Source organism: Rana temporaria, chromosome 3, assembly GCF_905171775.1.
Source record: "Rana temporaria chromosome 3, aRanTem1.1, whole genome shotgun sequence".
NCBI classification, from domain to species: domain Eukaryota; kingdom Metazoa; phylum Chordata; class Amphibia; order Anura; family Ranidae; genus Rana; species Rana temporaria.
Genome location: NC_053491.1, coordinates 376,753,450 through 376,766,667, shown reverse-complemented (window position 1 = coordinate 376,766,667; position 13,218 = coordinate 376,753,450). Strand labels below are relative to the sequence as shown.

Genomic DNA, 13,218 nt, shown 5'->3' with positions numbered 1-13,218 from the left:
TGGAATTCCTTATATTACAGCGTTGCGCACGTCGCCGCGTCATCATCGCGGCGACACGTCATCGCGATGGGATTTCGGCGCGGATTTCGATCCGATGGTGAGTACACTCCATCGGATCCAAATCCGTGGAAATCCTCGAGAGGATCCTCTCGTGTGTACTAGGCCTAAGCGTAAATCAGCATACACGCCCCTAGCGGCCAGCGTAAATATGCAGTTATGATCCGACAGCGTAAGAGACTTACGCTGGTCGGATGTAATAGGAATCTATGCGTAACTGATTCTAAGAATCAGGCGCATAGATACGACGGTTTGGATTCGGACTTACGACGGCGTACATGGCGCTACGCCGTCGTAAGTCCTTTCAGAATCTGGGCCATAGTCTGCCTAGAAATGCCCTCTCCTTCTGACGCATATCAGCCCATCAAATCATTTTAATATTTGCAAAAGTCCTCCCAGGAGCCAGTCCGCTACTTGCATCAAGGGCCCCTGAGAGTAGTGCTGAAGGAAGCTGCTGTGATGTTTTCAGGAAGCTATGTACAACCAGTCACACCAGCCATGATCTGCCTGCATTGAACACAGAGAAGCACACAGACCCAGTGATAGGAATATTTGGTCTAAATTGGAGTGTAATGAAAATGAAAAGGATTTATCTAATATAATAAATATCATGCTGTTGAGGGTAGGCAAAAAAGAAGCAGATTAAACTTTAGCTTTAACATACATTGTCTAGAAAAGCCATGATGAGTTGGATAAGTGGTGCAATCAGAACAGAAGTGTGATATTGATCAGGCGACCTTCATACCTGTTTGAAGGCCTGCAGTACCTCTGCCCTCTGGCTAAAATGCTTGAAGAGCAGTTGGAGAGCCCCAGAGAGCAACGGCGGATAGTCATGCATGATTAGGTGAATGAGAACCCGCAGGAAGGTCCTGCCACCTTCATCGTCCAATTCCACAGGATTCTTCTCTTTGCTAGAAATAATATTAGAAAGAATATCAGAAACTAGCATTAAGCTGAAGATCTAGGCGAAATATAAAATGTATTCAGTACATCTCTGCAACATACACACAGTTATCCATGCTTTGCCTAATTGCATGCAAGTACAGAAAAACAGGGTGGATAAAAATCAATGATTAAAAAAAATTAGAATTTTTTTTATATGTATCTAAAGAAAGTTTTCTATTTAAGATACATTAATATTTATTTTATTATTTATTCTTATTAATTATTATTTATTATTAATATTTATTATTCTTATTTATTATTTTATTATTTTTAGTTTATTTAGCATGAAATGGAGCTTAGTTATGTATCATGAGGCTGCATTTTCTGCTATATTTACATTTTTGGTAAATCATTCAATGAATCCAAACTCTGCAAGCTGAGATAATATGCACTGCATTGATGCATTCACACAATTTCACAGTAACCACGAGATAAAACAAAGTTAAGGAATGTTCCTTTATCCCATTGTTTTGCAAATCTATGTACACTACAAACTGTATGATTAAATCAGTTCTGATAACACTGTTTTACTAACTTGACAGCTTATTATTCTAAATAGGAAACCTTAATTTCTAACTACCAGCAAGAATGAGTCCTTACATTTGAAGAGCACCAGTCATTTCGGGCAGGCATCCATTCACCTGCTGCCGGCACGTCCCTCACCTTGTTGTGTCACTGCAGCATCACCAACCATCCCATTCAAGTGAATGGGATGGTCGGTGAGTCAACATTGGGTCAGAGGAGGAGCCGCTGCGGACAGGGGTGATAGTTGCTCTTTAAAAATTATGGGCCAGATCCACAAAGAAGTTACGCTGGCGTATCTATTGATACGCCGCGTAATTTCTAGGATGCTCCGGCGTATCTTTTTTCTGTATTCAGACATATTTATGTCTTGTATAACAAGATACACCGGAATTTAGCTAAGATCCGACTGGCGTAAACCTCTTACGCCGTTGTATCTTAGTTGTATATTTACGCTGGCCGCTAGGTGGCGCTTCCGTTGATTTACGCAAGGAATATGCAAATTAGGTCGATACGCTGATTCACAAATGTACGTACGCACGGCGCATTTCTTTACGTCGTTTACGTGAGGCTTTTTCCGGCGTAAAGTTACCCCTGCTATATGAGGCGTATGCATTGTTAAGTATTGACCGTCAAATTTTTGTACGTTTTCCGTCGTTTGCGTAAGTCGTTCGCGAATAGGGCGAATAGGGCTGTGCGTAAGTTACATTCACGTCTAAAGCATTGACGATTTGCGGCGTAATTTGGAGCATGTGCACTGGGATTCTTTCACGGACGACGCATGCACCGTTCGTAAAAAACGTCAAATACGTGGGGTCACGATTAGTTAGCATAGAACACGCCCCCAACCAGCCTCTTTTAAATTAGGCGGGCTTACGCTGCCCAAAATACGCTACGCCGCCGTAACTAAAGGCGTAACTTCCTTGTGAATACAGTACTCACCTATCTAAGTTACGGCGGCGTATCGTTTCTGAGATACGCTACGCCCGCCTAAAGATAGGCGCATGTACGTGGATCTGGCCCTATGATTTAAATCGAGCCTTTTTACCATTTAAATCAAATCTACCTTGCAGAAAAATACCTGCTAATCTACCAGAAATCCAGAGCGCTCCTAACTTCCTGTTGTTGGCTAACAACACTGCCTTTGCTAAGGCAAAATCATAATCTGGACTACAGAACTCCCCGACCATCTGTCTATCTGCAGATGATTTTATTGATTTCTTTACCAGCATTTTTTTTTATTTCTAAGAGCCTGCCCACACACTGTGTGTAGTGAAAAGGCTCTTGGGAAATGTAGTTCTGTGAGTTGAAGTTACGGGAAGGAAAGATGTTTCAGGAACAATGTAAGAATAAAATAATAAATTGAAATAGATAAAAAATTCCGCACTGTGCAAAAAACACAAGCAGCTAGTACTAAGATTCCTGATACAGAATTCAAGCACATATAAAATCCAAAAAGTGTAGCGCTAAAAATAAAAACAAACATATGTAGCGTACAGTAAGAATTTCCTTAAAAATACACAAATAAAACAACTAGTTAAACATTTAAACCAACCATATAAGTGAATACAAATGTCCAAATAATTAGGGCTGCGGAAATTAACGATTAATTGGTCGATTAATCGTTAATTTCTTTGGTCGATTAAAATTATTTTGATCGATGACGATCCGCGGAGTGAGCTCCGCGGTCTCGCCCATAGGAAAGGCCGCAGCTTCGGCCTAGCTCCGGAGCCGCGGCGCGCTGACGTCATCATCACCTGCCCGCCTGCTTGTATCTTCTTCCCTTGCGCACGTGTGTCCATCGGCTACTCTGCAGATGGGTCTGCCTGCCTGATAGTCAGGTAAGAAAGGACAACCATCTGTGTGTGGTAACATTATGGGGCAGATGTATATATTCCTGGAGTATGGGGACAGATGTGTATATTAAAGCATGGGGGCAGATGCTGTAATGTACACATCTGCCCCCATGCTGTAATGTACACATCTGCCCCCATGCTGTAATATACACATCTGCCCCCATACTGCAAGAATATACACATCTGCCCCCATGCTGTAATGTACACATGGGGGCAGATGTGTATATTCTTGCAGTATGGGAGGCAGATGTGTATATTAAAGCATGGGGGCAGATGTGTATATTACAGCATGGAGGCAGATGCTGTAATGTACACATCTGCCCTGATGCTGTAATGTACACATCTGCCCCCATGCTGTAATGTACACATCTGCCCCCATGCTGTAATGTACACATCTGCCCCATGCTGTAATGTACACATCTGCCCCCATGCTGTAATGTACACATCTGCCCCCATGCTGTAATGTACACATCTGCCACACAACTAATTTTAGCTGATCTCCTTGCATTGCAACTCTGCATTAGCCACTGGTAAATGTGGTGGGGGCAGTATGGGGGGCAGATGTGTATATTCTTGCAGTATGGGGGCAGATGTGTATATTCTTGCAGTATGGGGGCAGATGTGTATATTACAGCATGGGGTCAGATGTGTACATTACAGCATGGGGGCAGATGTGTATATTACAGCATCTGCCCCCATGCTGTAATATACACATCTGCCCCCATACTGCAAGAATATACACATCTGCCCCCATACTGCCCACACCACATTTACCAGTGGCTAATGCAGAGTTGCAATGCAAGGAGATCAGCTAAAAGTAGTTGTATCTGTATGTGCGTTAATTAATCGAAATTAGTCGATTAATCGATTAAAAAAAAAAAACGATTAATCGAACACAAAAATTTTAATCAGTCACAGCCCTACAAATAATGCTACTGTGCCTCACACACAAACAATATGTGACTCTGAACACATACACTATATTGTACAAGTATTGGAACACCTGCCTTTACACACGCACTTTAATGGCATCCCAGTTTTAGTCCGTAAGGTACAATATTGAGTTGGCCCACCCTTTGCAGCTATAACAGCTTCAACTCTTCTGGGAAGGCTGTCTACAAGGTTTAGGAGTGTGTCTATGGGAATGTTTGACCATTCTTCCAGAAGCGCATTTGTGAGGTCAGGCACTGATGTCGACAAGAAGGCCTGGCTCACTATCTTCACTCTAAATCATCACAAAGGTGTTCTATTGGATTGAGGTCAGGACTCTGTGCAAGCCAGTCAAGTTCCTGCATTCCAAACTCACTCATTTATGTCCTAATGGACTTTGCTTTGTGCACTGATCCAAATAATTTGGTGGAGGAGGGATTATGGTGAGAGGTTGTTTTTCAGTGGTTGGGCTTGGCCCCTTAGTTCCAGTGAAGGGAACTCTTAAGGCATCAGCATACCAAGACATTTTGGAAAATGATATGCTCTTTGTGGAAACAGTTTGGGGATGGCCTCTTCCTGTTACAACATGACTGTGCACCAGTGCACAAAGCAAGGTCCGTAAAGACATGGATGGGTGAGTTTGGGGTGGACTGAATTTTGAACCCTACAGACTAAGACTTGGATGCCATTAAAGTTCATGTCCATGTAAAGGCAGGTGTCCCAATACTTTTGACAATATTGTGAATGACCAATACTTAGCAGGTCATACACAACAATCTGTGATCAATCTCAGTGAATATACAAAGTCCTCAAACACACAACACTGTGCAGTGCAACACTCAGCTTTCAGGGCTTGCAAAGAACAAAAAACACATGCTTCTTACCAGAATTCCATGACACTCTATTTATTGAGTAGCCATAAGCACTTGTGGGATTAAATTCCCTAAACAGCAAAATGACGGAGAGCTCCAAACTCCAGCCAGATTCCACTTATAGAACAGGAAGACAAAGAAGGAAACCAAACCTCATAGTGTAGCGTGTAAATGAGAACCACTTTATTAAAAATAAGTATTGTCCTTACAGAATTAATCCTTGGTACCAAAACAGAGCTGCAACATAAAACAATCCTGATCATCCAGCCAGTGGCCGCTGTCTTGTTTAAATAGAAAGCTTGTTATACCTACCTGCTCTGTGTAATGGTTTTGCACAGAACAGCCCCGATCCTCCTCTTCCCAGGTCCCCCACTGGCGCATCTGGTTCACCCCCCACCCCCACTGATTGTTCCCATAGCAAGCCGTTTTCTACGGGGGCACTTGTGTGGGCCCCCGATCCACCTTTTCTTAGGTCCCCATCTGTGCTTCTGCTCCCCCCCCCCCACCACCAAATGATCCCATAGCAAGCCGCTTTCTATTGGTGTACTTGTGTGGGCACCCGATCCTCCTCTTTTTAGGTCCCCATCTGTGCTTCTGGCTCTTCCCCCCTACTGAGTAATCCCATAGTAAGTCGCTTGCTATTGGGGGAACTTGTGTGGGCTTGATCAGGAGCCGCACTCTCCTCTCACAGGCTGTGATTGACAGTTGGCCATTGGCTCCTACTGCTGCCTCCGTGGCCAGTGAGGAGAGAGAGAGCAGAGTGAGACGCTGCTTTCTGGCACAGTCCTGGCTTGAGATCAGGCTCAGTAACTTTAACAGGGTTGGGGGAGGGTTGCACATGGAAGGTTTTTTTTTTTTCTTAATGCAGAGAATACATTAAGGTAAGATATTTCTGCATTTAGAACCATTTTAAATGCCTATGTATTTGTATGGAGGATGGGCCCACCAGAAGATCCTGCAGCAGCCCAGTCTGAGCAAGAATGCCACATGATGATCCTCCAGGTGCCACTGAAAATGCCAACATATGCCCAACATGGCACCTGTGCCTTAAGATGTCTATCCCCATTCTATCTAACCCTTCAACACTATCATGAATTAAATGGCAAAACGTTTAGGCTGTAGTTCTACTGGTATTGGATGGTACATAGTGCTGGTACAGGTGGACTGGTGCTTTAACTCACCTTCCAGCAAACATGGTCTCAGCCCTTGCTGCTATTTCATCAATATCAGGAACAACTGCTAAAAAACAAAAATGAAACTTATGTCAATCAAAGATCTTGGAGAAAAAGTCAAAATATATGTATCCCATCAGTACATAAGGTACACAGGAACTTTGAATGGTGAAATCACATTTACAGTATTATAGCTGCTCACAATGACAGCTGCTGATCTGCTGTAGTAGTAATCACATGGTTCGGTGATTCAAAGCATTTTTCTGATAGTCAAGCAGATATTTGTTGAAGAGGCTCTGAGAACTGAGATGCTGAACAGTCCAAATAGATAAAGTAGAGGCCTTCCTTTCAAAATATTTTGAATGGATATGCCGCTTTACCTTAAAGCGGAGGTTCACCCAAAAGTGAACCTCTGCTTTTCGAAACCCTCCCCCCCTCCGGTGTCACATTTGACACCTTTAAGGGGGGAGGGGGTGCAGATACCTGTATAAAACAGGTATTTGCACCACTTCCAGGTATAGACTCCTGCGGGAGTCCGGGCCCTCCGCGTCACCCCCCGTTGTGTTCTGGGAAACACTTGGCTCCCAGAACACAACGGGGACCAGTGGGAACTGCACAGTGCGACTCGCGCATGCGCAGTAGGGAACCGGGCAGTGAAGCCGCATCGCTTCACTTCCTGATTCCCTTAACGAGGATGGCGGTGGAGGCTGCCGACGTCCCCGGCAACTTGGACAGGTAGGTGTTAATTTTTTAAAAGTCAGCAGCTGCTGTATTTGTAGCTGGTGGCTTTTAAAAAAACAAATTTCAGGTGAACCCCCGCTTTAAAGTGGATGTAAACCCAATTCATGAAATTTGAGCTGGGCACATATATCTGCAGTATTTTGTTATCTCTATTCAAAGAGCTAAGTCCCATAGATCTCTCCTGAACAGTTCCTCTGTTATCAGCCTGATAACTCCTGACAAATTCTTGGACACATCAGATACAGAAATTTCTGTCAGGGGAGGTTGCTATAAATAGATTAGCAGGCAGCTGGCCCTGTTACAAAGTACCCCTGAGAGTCTTTGCCTATGTGGAGAGAGGGGATGTGTGCATTTCCCCCAATCAGAAATTTTAGCTATCTTGGCTCAATGTCCAGAAATCACATTCTGTGTTAACAGAGAAAATTCCCTAAGGCCCCGTACACACGTCCTAGGAACTCGACGTGCCAAACACATCGAGTTCCTCGTCGAGTTCTGTGTGAAGCCGCCGAGGATCTCGGCGGGCCAACTTTCCTCATTGAACAACGAGGAAATAGAGAACATGTTCTCTATTTGGCCCGACGAGTTCCTCGTCGGCTTCCTCGGTGAAAAGTGTACACACGACCGAGTTTCTCGGCAGAATCCAGCTCCGATCGAGTTTCTGGCTGAATTCTGCCGAGAAACGGGGCCTGACACGATCTGAACTTTCTAAACAGTAGACAATTGTGAAGACAGCAGATATATACTGTATGTAGCACCCTGCTCCTGTTGAGTAGGCGCTATTTGTAAATTTAGTTATCTGAGCTGTAGTTTAGCTCAGAATTTCATGCCAAATTATGGGTTTCTGTTCCAGTTCAGCTGCGTTGCACGACTTCTACCTGACTGTGGGTGTCACTGTCACCAGGAGTCAAGGTTGGAAATGCGATGGGCTGTGTGTATTGGGTGCCTCTTGCCCAGAAGCAGCTCAGTGGCATGGTCCCTGCCGCTGTGCATTCTGGGGAGGGGTACTTAAGGGACAGACACCGTTCTGGCGGGGTCTTCCGATCCTGACCTGATGGCCCTCCTGGCCTCAGGGATGTGTCAGCAGCCCTTTGGTCTCGGGGCCTGCTGGCCCGAGGCTCTGCTACTGAGAGTAGGCCCAGGATTTTCTGGGGCCTGCTGGTCCAGGGATGGTCCTGTGCTGTCTTCTCTGCAGGAAGAAGCCAAACAATTGAGTATTCAATTAGAGGACGCATCCTGGCTAATCTACCTCACAGTGCGGCCGGTTTGGCTGAAAGATCCTGGCACCGTGAGCTGTGTCATTTCTTTGGGACTTTGCAAAGTGCATGTGTGGTTACATGATCCTGTGGCAGAGGACTGTGTAACGACTCAACGGCACTCATCAAGTCTGTGGCAGAGACTTTTGAACGCGCTTCGCACCGGCTGCTAGGCAAGTGAGAGAGGCCTATCCGGTGGTTGCTGAATCCAGTGTGGAAACGATTTGTCCTCTGGATCCAAGAACGTACCCGTGATCCACAAAGCAAGGTACCTGAATCTTCCCTAACTCTCTATCCCTTTAACAGAACTTGTTTAATAAAACCTTTGAAGAAAAAGAAACCAAGTGTTGGTGTGGACATTTGTAACTCTTCAAGAAGGACACCTAGGACAAGAATGGTGAACAGTAAGGTAACAGCAGGCCCAAATCTAAACCAGCAGCTCCTTCGGGGGTAGTGCTACATAGATATAAAACCTATGTAGGGAGATTTGGTATCATCTGAGGCTGTTCACTTCACTGTGTGTATGGATGGTTTACATCCACTTTAAGTGATGCTCCCATGAGCCTTATTATAATTAAAAAAATAAAGCTGCCATTTCTGCAGGATACAGGTTTTCATGTAATCACTCACTGGGCTGGGATGAATTTCCTAACCAATCACTATTTTCCACCTAGACAAGCCAGTGAATGAGCGCTCACCCCTCTTGCTCCATAGGTGGAAGGGTACTTAGGCCTCGTACACACGACCGAGGACCTGGTCATAAATGAAACATCGTTTTCCTCGACGAGTTCCTTGTCAGGCTTGTGGAGAAACTTGACAAGCTTTCTTTGCGTACACACTGTCAAGACCAAATTTCCTCGTTCTTAAACACGGTGACGTACAACACATACGACGGCAGGGGAAGTTTGATTCCACTGGCACAACCCTTGGGGCTGCTTTTGCTAATCTCATGTCACTGCGTGTTAAGTAAAAGTTTGATAGGAGACGATTTGCACTTTTCAGTCTGTTACAGCGTGACAAATGTGTTATCTCCATTACAAACGCTACTTTTACCGAAGGTGCGCTCCCGTCTCATACTTTATTCTGAGCATGCGCGGGTTTCTTAGCATACACACAACGTTTTTCTCGTCGAAAACCAGCCTGACGAGGAACACGACGAGGATATTGAGATTCCCGTCGAGGAAAAAGAGAACTCGTTCTCTTTTTTTCTCGTCGAGTTCCTCGACAGTTTTCTTGATGAAACACATACACCTCGTTTACCTCGGCAAAAAAGCTCTGCCACCAAGTTCCTTGATGAATTCTGTAGAGAAAAACTGTCGTGTGTACGAGGCCTTACTCACCCAGGGAAAACATGCTTGCTTGTTCAGTGGTTAAATGCATGAGCTGGCCACCGTCTAGTAAAGAATTGTAAGCCTCTGCTGAGAAGCCATTATGTACTGAAAAGACCTAAATGACAGCAGACAGCTTCCACCCACCTGCTAGGGTCGGCGTGTCTGGTGGTGAGGTTGTTGAAACTGTTGAGCTGTCCACGTTGCCTCCATTATCTCCAAATTCCTTCTTGTAGATGGACAACATATAGGAAATTCTATAATCCAGCCGCACACTGAGAATAAACTGAAGCAAGAAAATGATTGTTATTCCATTTTATAATATCAGAATAAAAGCTTTTAAACAAACGTTTCCCAGAAACAAAAGCAATCTGACATTGTGCTGACTGTCTATAGAATAAAGGCAGAGAGGGCAATTTGTTTTTTAGGTCTAGAGTGAAAGATTAGGTTTAGGATTAGGACAGAGAGTGCCTTGGCAATAGGGAGGAATTGTGAATAATAAAAAACAACCATGACCTCTCTTATGCAAGAATCTGAATATTCCCTCTTAAAGTGCACAAATTACCAAAACTCTTTGTTCAGTTTTCAATAGAGTAGAAAAGGGTTAAAATTTGTCAGTTTACCTATTATTGTCTGTGTCCTGTTGAAAAGAGTCCCCTTCACTTTCTGTTCTTAGGAAACAACAGGAAGTGAGAGGTAATCTTTACAAAGCGAGGGTCATTTTGAGAAAGTTGTCACCGCAACAGATGTCCCCATTAGAGAATTTCCTCTTAGGCCCCTGAGCGGCGGATGACAGGGCGGTCTCCGCACACTGTGCAGGGACCGCCCTGTCTTTTCTCCGCTCTCCCCTATGGGGATCTTCTTCCGTCTGCAAAATCGGATGTTTGCGGAGGCGGACGATTACGGGTGTCAGAGGATGTTCATCCGCTGACACCCGCAATCACATAGGGACCAATGTATGTCCCTTTTTCATCCGCAAACGGATGGATGAAAAAGCGGACATACGGTCCGCACGTGTGAAAGGGGCCTTAAGGCCCTTTCACACGGGCGGATCAGTAATGATCCGCCTCCGTGTGTCCGCAAAAGCTCAGCGGGGATCCTCCGTAAAATCCCCGCTGAGCTGGCAGCTGACAGAGCGGTCCCCGCACACTGTGCAGGGACCGCCCTGTCTTTCCTCCGCTCTCCCCTATGGGGGATCGGATGAACACGAACCGTATGTCCGTGTTCATCCGATCCGGCAGATGGAAGAAAAATAGGATTTTCTTCCGTCCGCAAATGCGGATCTTTGCGGAGGCGGACAATTACGGGTGTCAGCGGAAGGTCATCCGCTGACACCCGTAATCATATAGGGACCCATGTATGTGCCGTTTTCATCCGCAACGGACGGATGAAAATGCGGACATATGGTCCGTACGCGTGAAAGGGCCCTTACTTTTTGCACTGGTGACTACTGTAAAATGTTTGATCCTTTATGACTTTCTGTCCCAATGACAGTGATCACCAGAAAAATAATGAAAGTGAATCTCATGAGCAGGATCACAGACAGCAATAAAAAAAATCAAACTGGTTCTAATCCTCTATAGCCAAAATAAAAACAAAACGTTTGGCCAATCTAAACCCTGGGTTGGCAACAGGTCACCTGCAATCCTCCACCAGTCAATTGTACTCTTGTGGTGTGTTGATCACATACTTAATGACTTGATCCTCCATCAGAAATGTTATCTTCCCCCCTAGCCCGTATGCAGAACAGAGCAGGGAAGGTGTGGGAAGAAATTGCTACCTGTTCTGCAGAGTTGTTCTCCCCAATTTTTCTCTACCCTATTCATTTGTATGTGACATTGCATGCAAGTGCCTAGGATCGATGCAAGAGGCCAGTGCAGCAAAAGTTGTAGCTATGTCTCACTGCTACTTCCCTGCACTGCTCTGCACATGGGGGTAGAAGGAAGGTAAGCCTTTCCTACAGGGGACATGATGACATAATGGTTGCACTGGATATAAATTGGTGGCACTGTGGGGAAATAATGGTGGTGCTGGATAAATATCAGTGGCACTGTGGGGATATAATGGTAACACTAGATATAAATTGGTGGCACTGTGGGGACATAATGGTGGTACTGGAGGGAAAGGGTGACACTAGGGGGGGGGGGGATAAAATTGGGAGGGGTATATTGATGGCACTGGGAGGACATATTGCTAATGGCACTTGTTTAGTAGAGTTGCAATGGAGTACTTACTAATGAGATAATGATAAGCAGCACACTAATGTGGTGCTTTACAATGGAGGCAATATTAGGTGGGCTCACTGACCACTAATGTAAGAGAGGATGTTACTGGTGCTCCCTACTGACCACCAATCTAATGAAAGCACTACTTGGGGGAAAGGGAGGCACACTAAAGACCAGTGCATGGTTTATATTATCAACCTATTATCACTCACAACACGCACTTCAATTTGGTCAGGGCTCTTTTAAAAAAACTAAGCTCTTCCCCCCACAGGGGTTGCTCCCCAGCAGTCAAAATTACTATTACTGCACAGTTTCATTGGAAAATAGTCATATTTTAACCCACTCATTCAAGTTTGTCTTGTCTGAGTCTGACTCTTGACCTGGAGAGTCAGGGGTCACCTGAAGCCTGAAAGGTGCAGGCCTGTCAACTTCCTGGCCTTGTTATACATTGTCCCCCATATCCAGCATAACAGTGTTGTATAAGAAAGACAGTTGGGTTGATGTACTGACCTTTCACCTTTGACTTTTAAGAAGAGGACAAAATGGTAAAGTTAAAATAAAATAGGAAAAAATTACCTTTTATTAGCAAGCAGTCATGATTATAATAACTAGAAGCCAGGGCTGATTTGAAAGAGTTAGAACTCAAACCACAGGAATACTTACCTGTCCTAAAGCCTCAAACAGTTGCAAACTCTTGTACTGCTTCCTTTTTTAGGTGGTCTTTGTAAGGGGGATGGGTATTGTTGTTAAATTGACCCCCCATGCCAGGTGACTACATTTGAATAAGGCAACAGGGATGAAGCTCGTTAAGTTGAGGTATGGCATATTATCATACATATCAATACACAGTGTATGTTCCCTAGCTGTAGGATCTCACTGATCTTCAGTTCAGTTGAGCTATGGCATACCATGATAACACATATTATATGTTCCCTACCTGTAGGATCTCAATGATCTTCAGTTTAGTGTCCATCACAGTTATGTCCTCGCTGTCACTGGTCTGCTTGCTGGTGTGCAGACTGGGCTGAACATCTTGAACTGCAATGGGAAGGACAGATCCACGGCTGAGGACCATCTGGGTCATCATCTCTCCAACCCCGTGGATTGTTCTCATGACGTTATTCCCTGAAATCAAAACATGGAGGCGATTTCAGCTTTTTGAGATTGAAGTTTTTTGATTAAAGACCAGTCAAAGTTTTACAATAAGGGTAGATCAGAACAGAAAGTGTGCAAAGCCTTACAGTTTGTCTCCTTCACAGAAAGCAGCCACAGCCAGAGTAGAAAAGCCTGTCCCCAGCCAGTATGCTGCAGATTCTG

At 44.7% G+C, this 13,218-nt stretch overlaps 1 protein-coding gene across 6 annotated transcripts in view; it reads right to left on the bottom strand.

Annotated features, from left to right (window-relative positions):
- ITPR2 (inositol 1,4,5-trisphosphate receptor type 2) overlaps window positions 1-13,218 on the bottom strand; it is a 499,601-nt gene that overhangs the window by 249,152 nt on the left and 237,231 nt on the right. For 5 of the 6 annotated variants that reach the window (XM_040345602.1, XM_040345605.1, XM_040345603.1 and 2 more), the window contains 4 exons: window positions 12,839-13,026; window positions 9,824-9,962; window positions 6,364-6,421; window positions 803-968 (listed from right to left, as the gene is read on the bottom strand). In XM_040345602.1, coding sequence (XP_040201536.1) covers window positions 803-968; window positions 6,364-6,421; window positions 9,824-9,962; window positions 12,839-13,026 — 551 coding nt within the window. The remainder of the gene's footprint in view (window positions 1-802; window positions 969-6,363; window positions 6,422-9,823; window positions 9,963-12,838; window positions 13,027-13,218) is intronic. The other variant, XM_040345604.1, reaches the window with a different exon arrangement.